This window comes from Cinclus cinclus, chromosome 5 (assembly GCF_963662255.1).
Source record: "Cinclus cinclus chromosome 5, bCinCin1.1, whole genome shotgun sequence".
NCBI lineage: Eukaryota > Metazoa > Chordata > Aves > Passeriformes > Cinclidae > Cinclus > Cinclus cinclus.
Genome location: NC_085050.1, coordinates 25,208,186 through 25,231,012, shown reverse-complemented (window position 1 = coordinate 25,231,012; position 22,827 = coordinate 25,208,186). Strand labels below are relative to the sequence as shown.

Below are 22,827 nucleotides of genomic sequence, written 5' to 3'. Positions count from 1 at the left end.
AATTTATTTTGTCTTGCATTTACACATGTTACTGGCAGAATTTTTCCAAGAAAATGCAGTTACTGCAGGAAAGTATAATCACCTTGAATAAGGTTTGTTTGATTCATTACTGATGCAACTTCACTGATTTTCAGAGGAAAGAACAAGGTGAGCCGAGCACTTCAGCGCTCCACGTACTCCAGAGAAGTCCATTGGAGCTGATATTCAGAAGTTGAAGAACAGCTCTGATATTCAGAAGTTGAAGAACAGCTAATAAATGGGAATAATATTTTCCCCTACCAAGAAGTCAAATATATTTTTCTTCTACAGCATTTCTGTAAAAGATTACTCAAGAGCACATGGATATATGGTGTATATAATACACTGAAGTGTATTGGTTCAAAATTGTGTTTGGCTTGCTGTTGCATAGTTTGTCCTTCCTCCAGAATTCTTGAATATTATGTGTTGTACTGATTGCTTCCGTTTAGTGGAAGTTACGTGCAATACTGACTTTCCATTTTTTTTGGACTAAAAATTGCAAAATGATGTATAAACTCATTAAAGTAATGAGTTTAATGGATTCATAATGTTTTAGGTACAGAGCTCCATTTTTTTAAAATTCCTTTCCATAACACTCTGCTGACTTCTTCACTACTGTAATCACTAGGATGAGAAAAAAACAGCAAAATTGCTTTATTGCAAGTTCTTTCTAGCCCCACAAACATCCTTGGGAAAAAAAAATACGCAATTCATAAAAAATATTGTCTGTATTGTAAAAGGCTCTATATAGTACCACAAAAATAATCTGAACCATGGTATTGCTGTTTCAAATCTGTTGAAAAGAATTAGCCATCTGCCATGACAGCAGCTTGACCTGATGGGCCCTGCAAAGCAGCACTGAGATCAGCAGGGTCCCTGCTGAGCCAGCAGTCCTTTCCTGCCAAGTCAGGCCCTGATGCTATTCCCTGGCACAACAGGTTGTCCTCAGCAGCACCTCTTCCACTTACTTGTTGTCTACGATCTGGAGCACCACTTTTGCCTGCATTTCCAAACAGGAACTGTTCAAAAGTCATTGAAACCTTGAGGTTCCACAATAAACCCAGATAATAACCCTGAGTAATATGTCATAATCATCTACAGATTAGTATTTCACCTTAGAATTTACAGGTCAATCCCATGTTTTGTTCCCTTCAGTAGGAAACCAGTGACAAAGCTGCACTGCTTGTGAAATATGTTAATGTGAATGAAGCCTCTGAACCTCATCCATTTCTCTCCTTGACCAGAGTACTATTTTGATCAGTTAAGGGTTTACAAAAAAACACTAGTTAAAGAAAGGACAAATCATAATGGAAGAACACAGGAGGCGAGGGTATCATTCCAGGCTTGGTTATTCTCTCTGTTATAATACAGAAAATTCTAAAGAAACAAAGGTTTTAAAATTATGTAAACTGGAGAGCTGAACTGCTCCTGCAAGCTGCTGAGTAAACTGTTGAGCTGGTGGAGTTAATGTGTACTTCATTTTAAAGGTGGAAGAAATTTTAGCTGTGAGTATATTCATTGAAAACACGGGACTATTGACATCTAGTCCAGTTGGATGGGACAGGAGTCGCTGGTGCACAGCAATAATTCGTACTTACAGAAGCTTCTGAGATACACAAGCACAAAGGTATCTACCTGCCATTGACTTCTACTCATGTTACTTCAGTTACACTTATGAGGCTCTTCAGGTTTAAAAATATGCTGGGAAATTAACTGCACTCCTCTTTTAATATGATTAAGATCCTGCATAATATTTAGACACCGTTTATCTGTTTCAACAGTTTTAACTTTGCTAACTCTTCAGTTCTTTCTATAGGCAATTAAAAAAGACATGACTGAAATTCTTCCATCTCAGTCAAATGGATTATGAGTTTTAATGGAGAACATTTATTCCAACCTTTAATTAAGTTTGGCAGTCTGAAATCATTACTCTTTGCTTTGAAACTATGTACTGTAATATGAGCATTTAAAACCACACAAGTCAATCTTGTTATAAGGTGGATGTCTGAGTGATAATGCAGCTTTCTAGAAGCTGCCTTTGAATCTTTTAAATTACCTTTCCTCGGTTCATGACATAAACCATTAAGGATTTGCCCCACCAGAGGATGAAACCAACCTCTGTGTGACACTGCTTTGGCCAAAAGCTACCATTTAATCTTGAAAGGTTATTGTAAATGTTGATAGGCAAGAAATCTGATCTACATTCTCCATCCCACCTAAACCTTAACACAGAGTTATTGCTTAAAGAAAGAATCAACTGCATTATCTGGTGTTATTCTGCCAGATTACTCAGTGACTCCTACTACTAATTTCCTTGCGAACATATTTGCAGTAGTTTAGCCTTTGGGGTGGAAATAATTTCATTTTAATATGTTTTCTGGAGCACTGCCAGAGTTTCAGGCATTTTTTATGTGAGAGAATTCCACAAGCATCAAAGTGCATACCTTGAGATCCTGGGTTCTCTTTCTAGAAAAAAATCAGGAGTCTCAAAGGGCATTAAAGTGTAAAATCTTTCCAGTAGCCATCTTAAGACTTTTTCATCACCTGCTAGAAGACCTTATAGCTATTTTTTCGGCCTTTACTGATGTTTTAAAGTACAGCACACTTAAGATGGATGGGACATGAAAAATCACAGAGAATTCTCCCAAGCAGCTGCTGTTTGGAATACAGTGATCAACAAAACACATCAGTTTTGTATCAGGGGATCAGGGAATACCTCTGAATGAAGGCAGTCTCTGGGTTTGATGTAACAGTTTCTGTTGTCACAGAATACTGTGAACAGAAAGAGGTCTTCCTGGTAATAGCTTTTGAGGCCATTACTGTTCCTCCACTGAGGTTCCTTCCTCCTTTCTCACCTCAGGGTGAACTGGTGGTGTGAGTGTTCCCTCTCTTGGTTGCACAGCTTCAGCTCCAGGTCTGTACTGAGCTGCAGTTGGTAGACAATTTATTATTATGGCCTAGAGGAGGTATGGAACTTTTCAGACAACTGAATACAAAGTAAGGCTGATTAAAAAAAAAAAAAAAGCCTAAGTTTCTGCAAGTTTTGCAGGCATTTGAAATGTATGTCTTGAATTTTCTTATGAAGAAAAATGCTTAGTTTGGAAGGTTCTGATATTCTCTTTCAGAAGTCAGATGTAAAATCCAAAATCAGAAGTAAAAGGGGAGTGGTGGAAAATGTGAAATCTTTTAATTATGCACTTGCCCTGCCCTGCACACAAGGAAAGAAACATTAAATTTGATTTTATGGATTTATTTTTCTTCTTTTAAAAGAAGTTCATTTTGGGGAATGAGTCTTTCTGTGTTAATAACTGACTGTTCCATTATTAAACAACCATTTGTGACTGTTCATGTTTCAAAAGGTTTGTACCTCTGAGCTGTGGGACATGTACACATTAACAGACCACCAGCTGGATGTTTCCAGGAATCACAGCACAGCCATATTGTTTGAGGCAGGTACACTAAACAGGCAGTGCTGGGAAAATCCTTTCATTTTCCCCTCCACACAACTAAAAGACCTATCTCTTTGTAGACATACCCCTTATTAGTTACATCCTACACACCTCAAACAGGGTGCTAAAGCTTCCACTACTGAAGCGGATGGTATCACCCCTTCAATTTCATAGGCACCACTGTGATACAATTGATTAACTGTAGACTGTGGGAGTCGGGAGAGTTGCACTTGTGGGGAACTGTGACATTAGCATTTAACATTAGGCAAAAGAAATACATATGTTCTAAAGGGCATTCACAGCTACTTTGTGTAAGCCTTGAAATCAGAAAAGTATTGTGCCTTGTCAACCTGAAAGAAAATGTGAACTACAGCTTATATCAATGCTAAAGCTGGTCTCAAGTTTGTTCAATGTTTGAAAAATTAAGATATACCAGATTTCTGGATCATATGAAACAATGTTTACATTACTGTTTCATAAGTTTTGCCTTTTTATCAATTTTGTTGAAGAAATCCTTATTCTTGTCAAATGAAAAATGATCCAATAAAACATCCACTAACAGTGACCCAGTCGTTTAACCTTAAGCTGCCCATTTCTACATTCATTCCACATTTTACTCTCTAATATAATTACTCCTGTTTGGAATAGACAGTGATGAAATGATCTGGCCTTTATGTATTATTACTTGATTAGTTTTTCCATAATTGCTGAAAAAAAAATTAAAAATCAGTTACTGAACATTTTTATTGATATTAAAGTGCCTTTGCATGTCCTTCATGCTCTTTAGGACAGCAGCTATATAACAAAAAAGTATTTTTCCTTCCTTCCTCTGCACTACAGCTAACTAAATTTGCATTAGTAATTGTTAAGCTTTATGACTTTTTAGAAAAAAATTAGTTTAATCTGTATGAACATCTTCAGGTATCTATTTAGACCAAGGACTATTTATTACCATTTGTGTTGCCACACTGGCTGGGGCTAAAGGAATTTTTGACATTTTAGTTCTACATGAACCAGACTTATAACTACAAAAAGTTAGATTTGGCTGCTCTGGGGCAAAGAGGGATGTGATGGGGTTCATAATGCCAATTTGGTTCCCTAGGATTTACTTCCCATGTTGTGATTCACAACAGCCACCATACTAAATTCTCAGATACTTAAGACAGAAAGGAGGGATAAGATGTGTGAAACTCTGGCTAGATCAGTAAACACAGCTTAAGCCTTTCTCAATCCACAAAAAAAGTGTCCTCAACATATGCAAAAATCCTTCTACCATTTCTGGAGCTGGGGTCTAATGCATGAGCAGTGGTCTCCAGGATTTATGGTCAAACATTCAGTGACTTGGTTCTAAACATTACCCAGCTCAAGTTTTTAAGACCACAGATTCATCTTCTATTGACTAAACATCTACCACTGTAGGATGCCACAGACGCCTGGGCTAACATCAGCCCTAAAGTAAGGGGAAGGCCTTTGCTCCTCTAGGCCCTGGAGGCTTCTGTAGCAAACTGGAAAACTTCTGTGTCTGTATATATATATATATAATAAATACATATGTGTTTATAGTGTTGGCTTACTTCTTTACAAAAAGTGAGTGGTTAGGCTAATATAAAGTCTTTATGGGGCAAAAAGGTACTACCCAACAGGTTGGGATGTTAAATTAACTAATATCTCTAAGATGTGTGGCTTAAGAGCCTTGAATACAAGTTTAGAGTAGCTAAAGAATTATACATCCTTTCCATGTTTTCTTTTACCTCTTTTTGCTGGGACATGAAACCTTCAGTCTGTGATCACAGAAACTACATCATCATCAGTGTAAAATCAGTATGGTAGGTCAGGAACAGTGTTCCCAATATAAAATAAAGGGCGTTTTTTTGTTGTTGTTTTTTCCACTTTGGTGTCTTTTTTAACTACTCTATAAAGGTTCTTTATGCATTTTTTTAAAACTTTTGGACATGTACATGACATCTTTTGCCTATTATAGAGGTTTGACCACCTTTTCTTCAGTAAGGAACACAGTCTAGTAAAAATTACAACATGTACTGCATATGAATTGTTTTAGCATCCAGTTACTTCTCTCAACTGTTTCTTAGCAGATAGAGCAACACATTATTAGTTTGTTTGCCCTGACACACGACACAAATTACTGCCAGTCATTACATCCATGTTTATTCTTGATGTACAAGCAGCACCTTCTGCTAACTACATAAAGGCATCAGAGTAAACCAGACATCACAGCAGCTTAATAGATCTAGTCATAGCATGGTTCTTAATGAACTCTATATTCATATAAATGTCTATTATATTTAAGGAGCTCTGTCATGAATGAAAATTAGCTGAACAGTCATTAACTGAGACAAGGAGAAAGGTCATCTTGCGCCTTTGGAAGGTAATGCTTGCACTTACTATAGCAAGGCTGTGAAAATCAGATGGAAAACTAAACTAAAACTTATCTCATGATCTATTAGGGAAAAAGCATAGTTAGAACCAGGCAATGGTCACTAGGATGTTTACATTCTACTTCTCCTGCTTATTTGTTATAGGACAAACTCTTCAGATTATTTCCTGCAAAAATCAACGTCAGACAGCATATCTGATATCAAATGGGAGAGTTATAAGAATGAGCGTTTCAATTAATTTTTCTGTAAAAGTTGGTATGGCAGCTCACCACAGTATTACTGAACTACCAAGCAGGTATAAAACAATGCTATTTAATGAGCTGAGGAGATGAGGACTGAGTAGTAAGGGAAAAACAAAACAGAACAGTTGATTTCATGACTGTGGGAGTCTTGGTTCATTAAGTGAGTAAAGTTTCCACAATAGTCGAGTAGATTAGAACAAGCCACTTCAACCAGCCAAGATGCTTGAACAGACAGTTACTACTATTGGTGCCCTGAGAATTAAAAAAAAATTCTGTTGCTTAGATCTCAACTTTATACCCAAGGACTGGATGTACTTGGACACACAAATCAGTCTGTTCACATGGCAGACAGTCTACAGCCATGACCATGTCTCACCCAACACACCAAAGGAGAACACCTCCTTCATAGCCTCTCTCCCCCTCTCTCTCTATATATAATACTTACTCTTATTTATGCATTGAAACTGGAATACAACATTTAATTCTGTAGGCACTATGATTGGGAATATGTGTCTCTGTCACTCTGGATATAAGGTTTCATGCTCCTGAGGAAAGCCAAGTGTCCTGGTTTGAAAGACAGGTGTTTGCTAAGGAAAGCAGAAGCCTCCCTTTGAACTGAAAAAATATGATCCTTCCTTCCTACAGATTATTATGATTTTGAAATTAAGGGAGCTCTCAGGCAAAGATATGGGGGTAGGAATAGCAGTTCTTTACTAGTATATCTAACAAGACAAACAAGAACAACAACAGCTATGTAATTACCCACAAACAGAACAGTAACTCAGTCCCAGTGTTTTTTGGCTGCAGGCACCTTTTCCCTGAGCTGCAGTTCCCGGTGCTGGGGGCGGGCAGGTCCCACAGAGCTGCAGGAGGGCTGGGGGTGATGGCAGCGCTGTCCCAGGGGGAGAGAGAGATGGAGAGAGAGCTCTCCGCTCACGGTGTGGGTCCTGATGCTCAGCAGAGTGCTGGATGGTGGCAGGTTACAGAGAGAAGGCAGCAGGGCAGGGTCTGACAGCAGTGAGGATGGCTCCTGGTGCTGGGATGGCAGGGATGGGGCTGAGGCAGCGATCGTCCTTCTCATCAGAACTCCGCGGGGGAAATGGGGAGAGCCAGAGCCTTCCGTTTCCTCTTCTGGATGTTTGGATATCGAGGGGTTTCCCTCTTCTCTCCCCTCCCCCTTGCCACCAGGGCCCAGTCAACAGGTACCTTAGCATGACAATGGGGAAAATTCCACAGAGGGAAAAGGGAGAGAACCAACCCCCAACACCAAGGGAAAAGACAACTCCCTCTAATACTGCTAGGGTGACACTGACGGAACTCTGATGGATCCAACCAGACTCTCTTGCCAGGAGGACCTCATGATGAGGGTATTGGTCTCCTGGCTCCTATTACTGGTTGCCTTCAGCAACAAAACTGCCCTATAGCTGGAGTACACTATAAATTAAGATCTTCTGAAAAATATTTCTGGCTCTGAAGCCACAGAACAGCAGCTCTTCTAAAATATTTTTTAAAAAAAATCTATAAGACATGCTTTAAAGGAAAAGAAGATTAATGACTTACATGTGACTGCAACATAAAGCATCTCAAGGCTGTGATTTCTCAGAAATAAAAAAAAACAAAACACTAGAACAAAACATTATTTTACTAGGTAAAAAACCTTTTCTTATGCCAAGATATCAACGGCCTTGTTTTTGCAATGATGGATGAAATTACTGATCATTGTCCAAAGACAGGCAGACAATCTCTAGTAACACAATAAACACAGAACATTAGATACAGGTATGTACAGGTAGCACTTGTGTTATCTGAAAGCCCTTTCACACTGATTCAGAATGGAGATTCCTTATCTGGCCTTCAGGAATGGCTACAGCTACAGCTGGGACTGGTTGCTTCCTTCCACTGTGAGTTGTGGCATTTTATGAAATGAAAAAATTTTCTTAGTTTTGGACCAGTTTTAGTCAAGCTGCCCCCTATGCACAAAGATTATTCAAAGAATCAATTAAGCATATAACTCCTCTTTCCCAGAGGCTGTGCAACTGTTAGAACAGAGAAGAAAGATTTGACAGGTACAGGATGCAACTAAGAAATGCTATGAGCTGGTGCAACTCAATTAATATCCTGTAAGATTGCTGTTGGAAACTGTCACATCCACTCCACTACAGATTAACAGTATTTCAGGTGTTGAAACTTTACAAGGTAAGTTCTGGACGTTTCAGAACAGGTGTTTTTGTGTTTCGCTCTGTTTGGCTTTTTCCAGGTGTGAAAGCAGCAATCGCACTACAGCATCATAGAAATAGATTGGAGTAGATTTGGTCTTTGACTATTTTGATAAGGTCTATGTTTTGATTTCTCTGTGTGGTCTGTACCACGTTCCTCTCTGGAAGTACAATACAGCAACAGGAAGATCGGGAGCTGAAACTTGCAAAATGTTGTCTTTGTGCAGCACTAGCAGTCCGCAGACCTACACGCAACCTGACAATTTCTTGTTTCCTCCCCACTCTACCATGCACATTCATAAGAAAATAAAACAGTTACACACAAACAGAAGCTGTGATATATATAATAAATAACAGAAAAAAACTAAGCATGAAAACAAACCAAAAAAATCTTTGAAGAGATTGTTTTAATGACAGCTACTAACTAATATACCAAGGAAGAGTAAATTACTTCAAATGGGCAAATATCACCCAGTGAAATAAACTGCTGATCAGGATGGAAATGTAAGGTTTCTAAGCTTCTTTTAACTAAGTAGGTGTTCCTTTATGTACAAAAAGCATCTGAGATTTTCATCTGAGATCAAACATAAGAAAAGAGAATGAGAGCAAAATGCCCATGATGCTGACTAATTCAATACGATTTTGTATAACATTCAAACTTGCAACTGATTTACTGTTTTCTTCTGGGAAAAGGCTGTCAAATGAGGCAGGCAACTTAACAGTCACATTTTTGCTCTTTAAGCCTGCTTGTCTATTAGCATTCCTTCCTGCAGGAGAACTGAAATCAAATGCAGTATGTTTCACACCTGTAGCTATGAAACTTCTGATTCTGACAGCTGGAAACATCCTTATGTACTTACTCTGCAGTGTTGTTATTTTTTTCTCTTCTACAAGAGAGCATTTTCTAGAAGTCCTTCTTATTTTCTCTTTGCACCTTTTACTCAAGGCTACTAGCGTGGAAAGTGAACTAACTCTTTAAATAATTTAACATGAAAACACGCACATCTGGCCATCTGCTGCCACAGCTCAAGAAACTCCAGCATTTCCGACGGCAGCTGCTGATTACGCAAAGGACAAACCAGGGCAAGAGGGACCCAGAACCTCAGACCTGCAGCGGGCATTCTGACCAAGGCAGGAGCTCTTCTGAAGTGCCACCTCAGGCATGTCAACATCTCAAAAACGCAAACAGCTTTTCCTAGCAACCGCGACGTGCTCGGTAATTTTGCGGCGATCGCAGCGGCTCCGTAGCGCATCCCCGCGCAGCCGGGCTCCCGGCCGGTGGCAGCGCGGGCCCCGGGGCTCCGGCAGCCCCCGCACGGGCGGGGTTCTTGGGGGCTCCACCGCCCCGGCCCGAGGGTCACTCACCATGTTGACCTCCGAGACCACGTCGATGCTGGCGATCTCTATCCGCATGCCCACATCCACGGGCGGACCTGCGGGGGGAGCGGGAGGCGGCGTTAGCGGACCTGGGGGGGCCGGGGCGCGGGTCGGGGGGGGCGCGGGCGCCTCACCTCCGAAGTCGGGGCGGAGGCGGATGTCGTAGCCTTGGAGCAGCCTGTCCACAGTCTCCTTCACGTAGGACATGTTGCTGGGCCCGTCGGCGCTGCGGGAAGAAGCGCAAGCGGGTCAGGGAGGCGGCCGGGCGGCACCGCGCCCGCTTCCCTCCCTCCGCCCGCATCCCGGCCGCGCTCACCTGCGCGCCGCACACGCCACGGCCAGCGCCAGCGGCAGGAGCAGCGCCCGCCGGCCGGCCCGCCTCGCAGCCGCCCCCATCCCGGCCGCCGCCTCACGGGGGACGAGCCGCGGACTGGAACTTGGCGCGGAGCGGCGAGGAGAAACAATTCCCCAGAGCGGGACGCATGCGCGGAGCGGGGCGCCCCGCGGGCTGCTGAGGGCGAGAGAGGCCGAGGGCGCGGCGCCGCAACAGGTGCCGCGGGAGCGCTGAGGGCGGCGGGGCCCCTTGGCCGGCCGGGCACAGCGGGACCGAGGACCCCGAGCTGCCGTGGGGAAGGGGCTGACACCGCCGGGAGCGGCCCCCGCAGCTGGAGCGCCGGCTTCCCTTCGGGAGACAGAATAATAGTTGAGGGCGCTTCGGCGTGAAAATTCCCCTCGATGTTATGTTAGCTGTAAAGTGAAGGGGAATGGCAAATTCGATAGAAATGGTGCAAGGTAGCGTTTTGCCGAGCGGCGGAGGCTTGAGGACGCGCCTGCCCCGCGGAGCGCTTGGCTCTCCCGCAGCGGTACCCGCGGTGCTACGGGTGACTGAATTTTAGTCGCAATTTTTTAACCAGTGTAATTAATTAATCCTGCGTTTAGAACGCGATTTTCGTGGCGTTTGTTGTTGTGTTTTGGGTTTTTTCCCCCTCTCTCTCTAACGTAACCTGTCCTCTCTTGTGCTTCATTACACAGGGACTGATCTGTGAGCCCTGTGAACCTGTGAACAGTTTATGGCTTTGCCGGTGCCGCTCGCTTTCACTGCAGCGCAGCAGAAATAACATTTATCCCTTTCAGGTTCAACCCATCTCTTCTGCGCACTTCACAGTCCTGCGTGCGGTGCCCTTGGGATAAGTATTGGATGCTTTTGAGTCTGCTACAGCGTCATGAAGACTTGTTTCTGAGAAATGGCAGACTTGGTGATGTTTTTTGTAGCTGAAATATTCCATTATATTTGAAAAATGGTAGAACACTGATATAGTTTGTGACACACATTCTAGTTACAGTTTTGAGCATCTTTTGGAAAAAATTTTTGAACAATGAGTTTTTCTCTGAAAATTTTTCGCTCTTGGAGAAGGAGCACAACATGCTTCCTGAGACATTACTATGGGAGTCTTTCATCTCACTTCTGCTTTCTCCAACCATAAGTGTACAAGCTTATGATAATAATTCTTTTATCAGTTCTTTGTAACAGTATATAATAAATATTTTTGATTTTATTTGAGGTGTTTTATATATTTTCTTTTCCTTCTAGCTCTGCAATTAGCTACTGAAAAATGTTACCTCCCAACTCAACTTGAGAATACTTCAGGATTGCTTTTTGTAAAGAGTTTTTTTCAATTATAATTGGTATGGCTAAAAATAAATAAATAAATCCTACCTATAGCTGTCTACCAAAAAGTATCTTTTAAATTAGAGTTGTACCACACAGAGCCATCATAAAGTTACCTGGTTCATCTGAAGCACTGAATTGGGATTTACCATGCAGATTTGTAGTCCCTTTTACTTCTTAATGGTATGCAGCATTATGTTTATCTTTGTCATAAGCCACGCAAAAGTCAGAAATGCCTGTATTTAAGGGAAACCACTGCCCTCCATGGCTTGCCAAAATTTGTTTTAAGGCATAAGTGCAGGGATTTATTCTATCAGAATTCTTACTGTGCTGCACATTTCAGGTCAGCTTTAGTTCAGATGAGCTGTATTCTGGCCCCTGGACTGAATGCCCATTAATAGGTAAGCTGTTTTAGGTAAATTTCTGATCTTATCATCTGGTCTGAGAAGGCATGGGCAAAGCCTGTCCTGCAGGTCTCCTGCAATCAGGAGGATGTCTCAGCCCAGCAAATATGCTTCCAGGAGGGATGAGGATGTTCTTATTGGCAAGCTGGTTCCTCTGAGAGCTCTCCCAACCAAGCTCCTGACTTCTGGAGACCAGCCTTGAGTTTACTCTACTGAACACCCCAAAAATAACACCCAAACTGTTGAAATTCAGATTAATTTTGTGCAGCTTGATTACTGGGGACATCCAGGCTCTAAACTTGGGTTTTGAAACAGCTGCAATGTGGAGACAATACTGAAAAGATCCCTCAGTAGTGGGGCTTTGGAACAAAGAGATATATATGGTATTTTAATAACCATACAAAGGAGGAGCTGCATGGAATTACACTGCCAGAGCAGAGGGGTGAGAAGGATTTCTCTTGTCCTATGGGGAGGATGATGGAAACATGTCTAAAGTGTGTCTTCCACTGCTTTCAGGCCTGAAAAAGGTAAATTATTATCAGCAGGACTTCCTCTCTCCCACATGTTGCTAGCTGAAGTAGTCAATGAATTAAGAATTTGAAGTTCTGCTCTCTTTGCAGATGATTGTCTCTAGGAGAATATAGTATGCTTTTCCAGGCCACCAATGTGGAACAATTTTGACATAATTTTGATAAAAACATTCCATATAGTTCTCATGACATAGTTCTCCCTTCAGGATCTCTTTAACAACCCCATGTGCAAAGAACAAAGACAAAGACATCCAAAATGAATGACTATGGGGAAGGGGTAACTCAAATATTCTCCTTATTGTTCACAAACATTTTCTAAAAGCTTATAGAGGTGACTAGACATCTGGTGATCTGTTTTTGACATGTGCTTGAAATGGCAGCTGCTTCTGCAGTCAATAAATTCAATTCAAAACACAGAAGTACGTCTTTCCATCCACTCCAAAGGGGTTTGCTCAGGCTGAGTGACACCTGATGGGTACTCAACGTGGCTTTTGTGCATCTTGGAAGTGTTGAGCACCTCAGAATATAGGCAATTAAGTAGACGGGTAATTTGCAATTTTGGGAATCAGGATGCTTAGTGTCCAAAGCTCTAGGAGCTTAATCTTGAGAGTTTTGCCAGTAGTTCTCAGTAGTTTTAGTTTTCTTTCTCACTTTTGAGATATGCAGCGGTAAATCTGTGTTTTTTAATAAGACTGGAGAGAACACAACTGCTATACCAAGAAAAGTGCATGTCCTCTGAATGGAAGTGTCTACTTGACAGAATTAATTAAATATTTCTGTTGCTATTACCTTTCCTGTCTGCTCTGTCAGTGGCATGAACTCCCATGGCAGAGCTACCACCCTGACCTATGTGTTCTATTCCGTGACACCAGCAGCGTGCTGAGGTGGGATGCAGCCAGCTCGCAGCCTGTAGGAGCTGTAATAACCCCATTGTACCAAACCCAGTTTGGTTTTCAAACACCTGTGGTGTTTCAATTCCTGCTCTTATGTTCTCTTCTTATGGCTATCTTCTTATACTGTTGTTCAGTAAGTTTTCTGGAAACCATTGCTAAGGAGAGTGCCAAATTCCTCTCCCAATCATTTCTACTCTGGGTTTAGTACTACATAGGGTCTATGAGATGGACACACAACTTGTAAATGAGATTTAAAAAATATATTTTCTGGTCTGTGTTAGAGAAGGCAGATCTTTTGGGCAGGGAATAGTTTCATAGTTGTTAAACATATGTAAGCACTGATAAACTAAGCCTGTTGAAATTCATTAACATGACTTTTAGTCATGTTCTAACATATTAATAATGACCTTTTTTTTCATATTATAAGGCATGTCAAATGCTTCCTAGAAGCAAGACAAATAATCATAAAGCATGATGCCGAAACTATCCTGGGCCAAATGCATGTTCAGTTTTTACCTTCATTATGTTTAAACTTTCAGGAAGGAATCCTTTTTCTTACATAAATTGATATTCCCACTTCATTAAATACCTTTTTTTCACTACTCATTCTAATTTGGCATCAGAAAGTGCACACCATACAAAGATAATGTCCTGCTCAGATAATGTTGGCTAATTAAAAAAAAAGCAAGATCACTGAAAAAAAGAGAAATTTGGAAATTCTTTCCATGTACCACTAGGTAAGATCTGTAGGCAGGAAAACCGCAAGTTTTAAAGAAATGAAGGGGGGAAAATGCAAAAAATTATGACTATGCAATCTCTCTCTAGTGATATTTTGCACCTTCTTAAAAGTAGAATGAAAGTAGGTGTCTCTGTGAGTCTGCTCAAAACAAAAAAGGGGAGCTGTGTCCCTCATACTGTAGACTTTGTGTGTGGAGGTGATGGCTGAAAATGTTAATATTTGTGATACTGACAGGTTTTGAGAAACTGCAAGTAAGGACTTGCAGACCTAGGATACGCCTAATCTGTGTCCTACTGGAATTGCTGTGTGGATTTTTCATACTACATACACAGCTGAAAGAAAAATGAGAATTAAGATGGGTACATTTTTTTTTTTACTTGGCACTGAGCAGGTGAAATTTTGCAGTAATCATATCAATAATATCAATTCAAAATTTTAGATCAAATTCTTTAACAAGCTGAAAGGTTAGGTTTGAAAACTATGAAGTGAAACACTGGAATTGTGAAATGACTACCTGTGCAGGTAAAAAACAAATGTTGTTCATATACTTAAAAGAAGGAGGTAATGAAATAGGTCACTAATTTAATCTGCTTAGTGATAGCGCTATTGTTATTTTATACCTATAGTAATCCCTTGTATCAAATAGAGTTTGTGAGCCATCTTCTCTAATTACAGAAAACTGCAGGCTGGAATTACTTTTAGTGTGCCTTGGGGATTTCAGTGCAGCAGCAAAGTTGCGCAAAGGTTTGAGAAGAGCTGGGGACTGACATGCTGAACTTGTGCTTTATCCTGGGATCTGCAGACAGTATGATGCTGCTACACACTGAGGAGACCACCTCACCCTCACACCTATTTCCCTTTCCTTTGTGTCTCTCAGTAAGCCCTCACTCTTATCTCAGGAAAGAAAAAGGCACATATCCTCTTTGTGCTCCGTTTTCATTCCTCTTTTCATACCCCATGAAGATCAATTAAGATCTTTCTAATGCACGCTGTACTTTGTTTAAAAAGACTGTAAAATGCTTAGGATGGCTCTTCAGCTCCCTTGGTTTTAAGAGGCTGATGCCTACTGTGACAAGGTGCTTATACATTTGTAGGATTGAGAACTTTGCTTCTGTGCTTTTTAGGCCGGCTCCTGTCTTGATCTGTACAGGTTTTTTTAGCATAAGAAGTGAAACACTGTTAGTGGAATGCCTCAGAAAATATTTTTCTCATTAATGGATTAATTTTACCCAGCTTTGCCTTTTCATTGTGTTCTGAAGCAGCTCACTGCAAATCCCTATTTAAATTATCAGGTTTTATGAGTAGTGTTCTCATACTCACAAACACTTTACCACGCAGAGCCGCTAGAATGCAATGTGTCTCTTTGTCCCATTTCAGTGATGCGATGCACTCACTACAAACACTTGTGAATGTGAGTCATGTAAATAAGATCCTAGCTTGTTTTCTTCTAGCAATGAGATAGAATGGCTGAATTTAGTCACATATGCAATTTCTCTGGAGATATCTTCCGTAAGTGTGTAGCTCAGAGAGTTCCTTTCTCAAGAAGAACTAAGTAAAAAGTGGCTCAAAAAGAAATTTTCTTTGAGAAAATATACATTTTTGCATTACATACTCTCAAGAAATTTTGAACTAAAAGATATTCCTGAGCAGCCTGGCCTATCTTTGAGTTTAATACATCTCAGAGAAGAAACTGAGCTTAACTCTGAAGTTGAGCAGGAAATACTCAACTACTCCTTCCAGTTTCAAGTATTTTGGTGATCTTGTGGATTTACAGTGTGGTAACGTTGCTTTCTGCCTCTATTTCTGGTTTATAATTCTTCCATAGAAATGGTAGTTCCAGTTCCTTTTTAATCTCCAGTAGTTTCTGCTTATTTGGTGTGTTATATTGCTAAGAATGTTGAAGATCCTGGCTAGTTGTTCTTCAAAACTAGTTTTGCATTAGAAGTTTTGGGGTTTTGACTTAAATCTGATTTGTGATGAAAACTGGTGCTGAATATGGGCCTTTTCTATTAGCCACCACTTCCAGTTTTGAAATTAAATCTACCCAAAAGTATTCTTAGTACAGTGCAGATACAGACTCCAAATTACATACTCCTCAAAGTTCAGTAAGAAAGGAAAAACACATTTTGGTTGAGATTTTATAGTATTTGTCTTTTAAGTGGTTGTGCCTATATATGTTAAAACCCTAAAAAGGAAAAGCTAGAACAGAGCCAAGAATGGGCATTACAAATAGAAACAGTTCTTTATCGTGCTGTTGCACCTGCCTCACAAAAGATAGACATTTTATATTTGCACTCATTATCAAGGTCGTCAGCTGCTTCCAAAGATGGAGGTGACAATAAGAAAAACTTGCATTGTATTTCAAGCATATGTTTACAAATATGTCACCACTCACATTTAAGATTGAGTTTTATGGAAAGAGCAAAATATAACAATAAAACCTGCTAGACTGAAATCTTGCAGGCTGTTTTCTTTGATGATGGCAAATTCCCCTGGAATTCTGTTGTCAATTTACAGCCGTGAAAATGACAGCATTAGGTATCACCATGCACAGTCATACCTACACTAGGAGCAAACAAAGTGGGCATGATTTTAACAAATGCAATAGTCCTACACACCAGCTGCTTGCACACTCCTTTCTTGTCTCAGGAGCACATTTGAAGAGTGAGAGAGATGCTTCTGGCTTGCTGAAATAAAGAGCACATGTGAATCTCTTCTGCTGGGAATCACTTTGTCATCAGGGAAGTGTAAGACAACAAGTAATTTTACTTATCTCTTTAAGTGATGTAGGGGTGCAGGTCTCAAATCTGTGATTTATATATGTCGTGTGGGCTGGCAGCAGTCACTGGAAGTGGTCCATATACTGAGAAATGGATTGCACCCTGTCATTTTTGCTGCTTTTAGCTAGTTGAAAAAAAACCTTAAAATAAAGGCTAAAATAAGTGCTAAGTTAAAAATTTGAAGAAAATAAGAAATTGAACACAGGGAACTGGTAAAGATGTTCCTCAGCCAGGTCACAGAACTAGGATGCAACTAGTTTTTTTAGCCCCTGTTGGTATCTCTTCCCACTGCAGTGGCAGGCACAGGGACACAAGGATGCTCCCATGGATAACTGCTCTGAAAAGAGGTGTTAAGGAGGGATGGTTCAACAGCATGGGGTATTGTTTTATTCACTGTTAATACATTTTGGTAAAGACTGAACTTTTTGTGCCTGCCTTCAAACCCAGCTCAGAGGGCAAAACCATCCTGATTTGTCTTTTAGAGCAATCGACAGCATGTTATAGCTCAGGAAGCAGTAAAAGGTGAGATAAGGGATGCAGGAGCATCCCCTTGGTCCCTCAAGCTTCTTTTAAGAAGCATCAAGCATTTGTGTGATGTCAACATTCGCTTCAGAGAGCTTTTAGTACCATTTTGGGACAGAAGTAAATAGAGGTTGAAAGAAGATTTTAGTTTTGTGAGCAGAAGAGTCCAAAAGAACAAATATCAAGTAATAATTTGGAAAACTTTCTCTCTCATCTTTTCATACTGTAAGGGATGGTTTTGGAATTCTTCACATGAGTTGACTTCTCATATTCTCAACCTCTTTGTTGTGTCTTCCTTTGTCTTGCTCAGTATCTCCTTCAGTGACTTGTTCTTTGATTCAAACTGTTTCTCTCCCTTCATCTGGTATATTAAGGCTAAATTTTTGCTTCAGCTTTGGACATTATCAAGGTTTTATTTTCAGAAAATCTGCAAAATATGTTTCAGTGCAAGGCACTAGGGCATGTGAATGGTAGACAAGTCAAATTCCTTTTCACCCCCTTTGAGAAAGCAAAATGTTACCTGCCTGCAGTCAGATAGAGAACTGAAGAATAAGAAAATTTGCAGAAGAGGATTAACCACAATAATGAGGTTATAAGAAAACAAAGTATTTTAAATATAGAGAAAACCCCAACACTACAGTAAATTAGGAACTCAGAATGAAAAATGCTATCTTGTTCTGATCCAGAATCCCCCACATGAATGGCAGGGTTTTTGTTTACTTCAGTCAGTTTTGGAGCAGGACCTAAATGACCCTAGTATCTAAATCATACATAAGTCAGGGTAGATTTTTACTTCTTCATTTTGGGTAGGGAAAAGATAATGTATTGCTTTGGGTTAATGAGGCAGAAAAGGCACATTACCCATCCTCTTAAAACCTTGTGAAGTCTGCCTTCTAGAATTGTGTAGCTATCTCTGTTAAATATTCAGCTTCCTTTTTGTGCCTTGGATTTTCCACCCACTCATTTTCACCGTCAGCAGTGGAAGGCTTTATTTCTCATGTCTAAGTGGCCTAAGAGGTGAGGGAGGTGATGGTGGGGGCCTGCTCCCGAAGACAGCGTATTTCTCAGACAGCGTTAATCTCATGTACTCTCATATCTGTGTCTAGCAGAGAAATATTTAGAAAGCTGATTTATGTATTAAACATCTCAAATGAGACACAGAGTTGACAAAATGTCTAAACTACTAAGGACATGGGTATTGGTTAAATAGTGACCTATTTGGTAATAATACTTAGTATTTCTATATGTTTTTAATTCACTGTGTGCATTTGAACTAACTAATGCCTTCAAATATCCCTACAATATATGGAAATCTTTCCTAAAATTTGAAGAACAGGAAATTCAGACATGGAGGTGTGGAGATCAAAGTTTTAAATGAAGATTTGGGTATTCACCTCCACAAGGTCTGTGTCAGTCTTATGTATAAATTGATGCACATAGAATGAGCTACACCCGTTAGAAGATTTGGCCTAAATGACTTATCCAAGGTCACAGAAATCAGTGGCAGAGCTGAGAAAGCACCTGAAGAATGCATCTTTTAAGGTAAAAAGCAACTGAGGTATAAAATTATTTCTGGATTTTATAATTATAATAATGAATTTATTTTATGCTGTTCTTGAAAAAATCAATCTGGTACACAAGAAATTCTGTAGCTGCACTGGATCAGCCCCATGGTGTACACAAATTAGCACACTGTGACTGTGTCCAGGAGTTTATATTGGTACTGTTGCAAGCTAGTGACAGTGGACTTGTCACTGCACATCATTTACCTATTGATTCATACACTTTGGCAAAAGCAAAAGTGTGTTACATTTTGTCAACTATTGTACTTCTTTCACTCTATAAAGTGAGTGTAAGAGCAGACTACCCTCCCTTCATAAGGAATACTCCAAGGATAAGAAATACTCTAAGAAGATTGAAAAGGGTGAGGAACTCTTCAGAGGCCCTGGATCTACCTGATCTAACTTTGAGACTGGCTGTGCTTTGAGAAGTTTGGACTGATGACTTCTAAAAGTCACTTCCAAGCTGAATTATACTGCAAATTCCCTTTGTGTGGGAATCATTTTGTGGGAAGGGGAAGAGGTAGTGACTATACCTTGGATAGATACAGAGACTATTCACTGTGCAAAAGGTGAACTAGCTCCCCATGTAGCTGCAGAATGGGACTAGGTCCCCCTTGCTTACACTGAGGGCATGGGCCCCCTGCTAGGCTACCACTGTAAAATAGCTCTCTGGGTGAGTCCTGAAGATCTGAGAACTAGTTACGGAAAGTGGCCAACAAATATCTTATCTTGTCAAGGGTATCAGCTGCCATTGCTGTCAGTGGGAGGGAACAGCACACTGTGCTTCCCAAGCACTTCTCAGCTCCTTGCAAACAAAACTCAGGTACACCTCAAAATACTTGAGAGAAATACTTTTTACTTCTTTTCTACCTGCTCATCTTTACAGTGTTTTCTTTGCCTGATGCCTTTGTATTGATGCCTATTAGACAAAATCACCCCCTCCTTGTGCTGTGCACTTCTGCTACAGTGCCCTTTCCTTTCTGAGGATATGAAAATTTTCCTCAGTAACTTTGTGATGAGAGTAATGCCACTCCATGCAACAACCACCAGATGGTAATGAAGAGCAGACTAGTTGTGTGTCTTGTAGATTTAATGTATTACCACAATGGCAAATTTTGCTTTTGTGAGCAGAACTTACAGGTCTAAACACCCATTTGTTTAGCTGTTTACCTCTGGGCTAGTCTGCTTGGCAGTTCTATTTGCATAAACCCCCCCAAACATTCTGTTTACTTTTATACTAAAATATGTGGAAGGGAATATTCTATACCTAATGCACAGATGCTAATACTATTATTTAGTATAAAAATGTTCTCATTATAAGGAAGGTTTGACTATATTTGGTGTACCACTATGAGCTATCTCTTGTAAGAAGGTAGATGCAGAATACATTTGTATTCCTTGCTTCTCCTGCTGCCATTATATTTCTTCAAATGTTAGGAAGGATGTACCTCTTTCAAGGTAGAAAGGAAAGTCTGTTGCTGTGTGTGCTTGATGTCAGCAAAGGGAGCAGTGTTGAGAAATGAACCAACCAAAGCAAAGTTCTTAGCTGAACATCATTGTCAATGAAGAGGTGGTGTTGAGCACAGCTCGCCAGCCCTCCAGCATGGCAACATGAGGGAAGAACAGCATAAACAGATCCTCTTAAGTACTGCCATCCCCAGACTTTTAAGAGCCAGCAGTCAGCCCCACAGGGCTCATGAGATCAGAAGTCTCAAGTTTTACTTACCTGCCTTCAGGATTTTGAGTTCTTTATGCAGTACTTGTAAACCATCTAGGTCAACTTGTCAGTTTTTTCCTGGCATTATACAATCCCAGACTTTACAACTCTTTTCTTTCCACCTTTTAAAGAAAAATGAGGCTCCTCCTCATTTGATGCAAGCCAGACACCATGAAAGCGGGAAGAAAATCACTAGACCTGTTGTCAGTGGCTTCACTGTGAGTCAAGGACCAGACCTGGGGCTTCCATGGAATATTTAAGTCATTTCCCGGGTATCTGCGCATGACTCATATACTTCTGGGATTGGTAAACATGTAATGACTGGGAACAATGAAGCCTTACAGGAAGGCAATTTGTTGGTACATCTTCTCTCTTGTTCCTTCTGGGAGCAGTTGCCAGCAGCAGGATGCAGCTGTCTTAAAACTAGCACGCAGAGCAGCAGGCTCTGCCTAAAAGCAGGAATCTGAAGGAGACTGCAAGTTGGAGCATCCAGTCTTCCTTCCTCCCCTCTCCTTCAGAGCTATGGCAGCCCCCACAAACTTCTCCTGCCTCAGCCCCCTGCCCCTCTCTGCCCTGCCTGTCACTCCAGAATGCTGCAGAAAATTTGCAACTGTTGCTCGTGGCAACCAACATTTTTGACACATTTTGCATTAAAGGTGGGAGCCCTGACAGGGAAAAGGCAGGATACAGGGCAGTGGCTTCCCAGATTCCCCCCTGCAAACTTGGCTGCCATGAAATGAGAGGCAGATTTGTACTGCTTTTAGGTAAATCTGTATTTTCCCCTGCATGAAGAGGGTTTTCTTATCTTATTATTCTGGGGATGACCATTTTAGAGATTGAAATCAGGAGATCTCCTTGATTCCCCACTTTGCCACTGAGGTCGATTCCAACTTGTCCTGATGGCCCTGGCTGCAGATGTGACAGGGGTCAGTGACGTGCCAAATTATATGAGTGTGTGTGCCGGGAAAGTATTGAGGTCAGATGGGGAAGAAGGCACATGAATCCTCTAGTGCTTTCTTCTTGACAAGACTTTTTGCCCCAAATTGCAGTTCTTGAAGTGAATGCTTCCACAAACACTTTTTCATTGCAGTGTGTAGAGTACAGGTCCCCTTAATTCTAAAGCTCACAGTTTACCTCCTTAAACATCCATGTGTCAATCACTATAAACCATATAAATCTTCTTGCAATCAGTAATAGCAATATATGCATGTATATATATGTATATATATATATACACACACACACATATATATATATATTTGGTACTCCAAGGATTTTCTAGTCTTATTCCCAGCAATCAAGGACATATGTGTTAAAATAACCATGGTACTGTAGAGCAGTCTTGTAAATACCATATGTCAGAGGAAAAAATACACAGCTAAATGCATGTCTGCATCGGCTCCTGCAGTTCTGTAGGAGTTCTGGCCATGGAAGTAAAGCAAAGCTGGGCCAGCGGAAGGTTCAGTTTTACATAGAGCTTAAGCTGTGCTCTGAAAAGACAGATGAGAAGGTGACTGGAAAACTGACCTGGGACACAACAGGCTAGAATTAAGCTCCTGTTCCGCTTCAAATTTCTAATGTTGGAAGCAGTTACATTTTGTACATTGTGTTGCATTGCCACTTAAGCTTTTTGTATCTCTATTCCCAGCAAAATGAAAATAACAGTACTTTCTTGTATCCAGTTCTTACTTAGTCCTGTTTATCTAGACTGTAAATTCTTTAGAAAGTGCGTAGTTAAAAACTTTGCAGTTGGATGCTGAAAGAAAACTTCTGGAACTACATCAGGAAAAGGAACTACAGGGAAATCTGGAACTGGAAGAAGAGCCAGAAAGAGCTTATGCATCTGTCTTACTGTTCTCAGAGCAGAACTTAAGTTTCAATCAATAGACCCAAAATCTGCATTTCTTAAACATGAGTCCATCACTAGAGGTGCAGTCAAGGCCCACAGTGTCCTGGTATCCCCACTGATTGAAAACTCTTCCCTGAACAGGTAGTACAGGTAGTACAGACTTTCCCTGACCCCCAGATCAAAGTTGTGATAAATCCAAGACATGTAGGTTTCCATGATCTCTTTAATCAGTGTGGATGTTGGAAAAGAAGAGAATGAAAGACACTTTAGTTAGTACAATAAAGATATCCATATATTTTCTTGGTCATCTGCCAAAAATGGGATTGGGGTATGCGTTTTCCAAAGAATGGATACTCAACCTCTGATTTTTTAAAAAGGATGTATGCGAAGAAAAGACTGTAAGAGACTACTGATATGGATAGAAACTAAAAAATCCAAGAAATCCATGTCTTAGTTATTTAGAG

At 40.6% G+C, this 22,827-nt stretch overlaps 1 protein-coding gene across 2 annotated transcripts in view; it reads right to left on the bottom strand.

The window, feature by feature from the left end:
* GABRB1 (gamma-aminobutyric acid type A receptor subunit beta1) overlaps nucleotides 1-14,113 on the bottom strand; it is a 119,359-nt gene extending 105,246 nt beyond the window's left edge. Inside the window, exons 1-3 of one of the 2 annotated variants that reach the window (XM_062493497.1) lie at nucleotides 14,097-14,113; nucleotides 9,833-9,927; nucleotides 9,687-9,754 (exon numbers count right to left, since the gene is read on the bottom strand). In XM_062493497.1, the coding sequence (XP_062349481.1) occupies nucleotides 9,687-9,754; nucleotides 9,833-9,927; nucleotides 14,097-14,107 (174 nt within the window). In that variant the 5' untranslated portion in view covers nucleotides 14,108-14,113. Of the gene's footprint in view, nucleotides 1-9,686; nucleotides 9,755-9,832; nucleotides 9,928-10,014; nucleotides 10,095-14,096 lie in introns of those variants that run through there. The other variant, XM_062493495.1, reaches the window with a different exon arrangement.
* Between the last annotated feature and the right edge of the window lie 8,714 nt (nucleotides 14,114-22,827).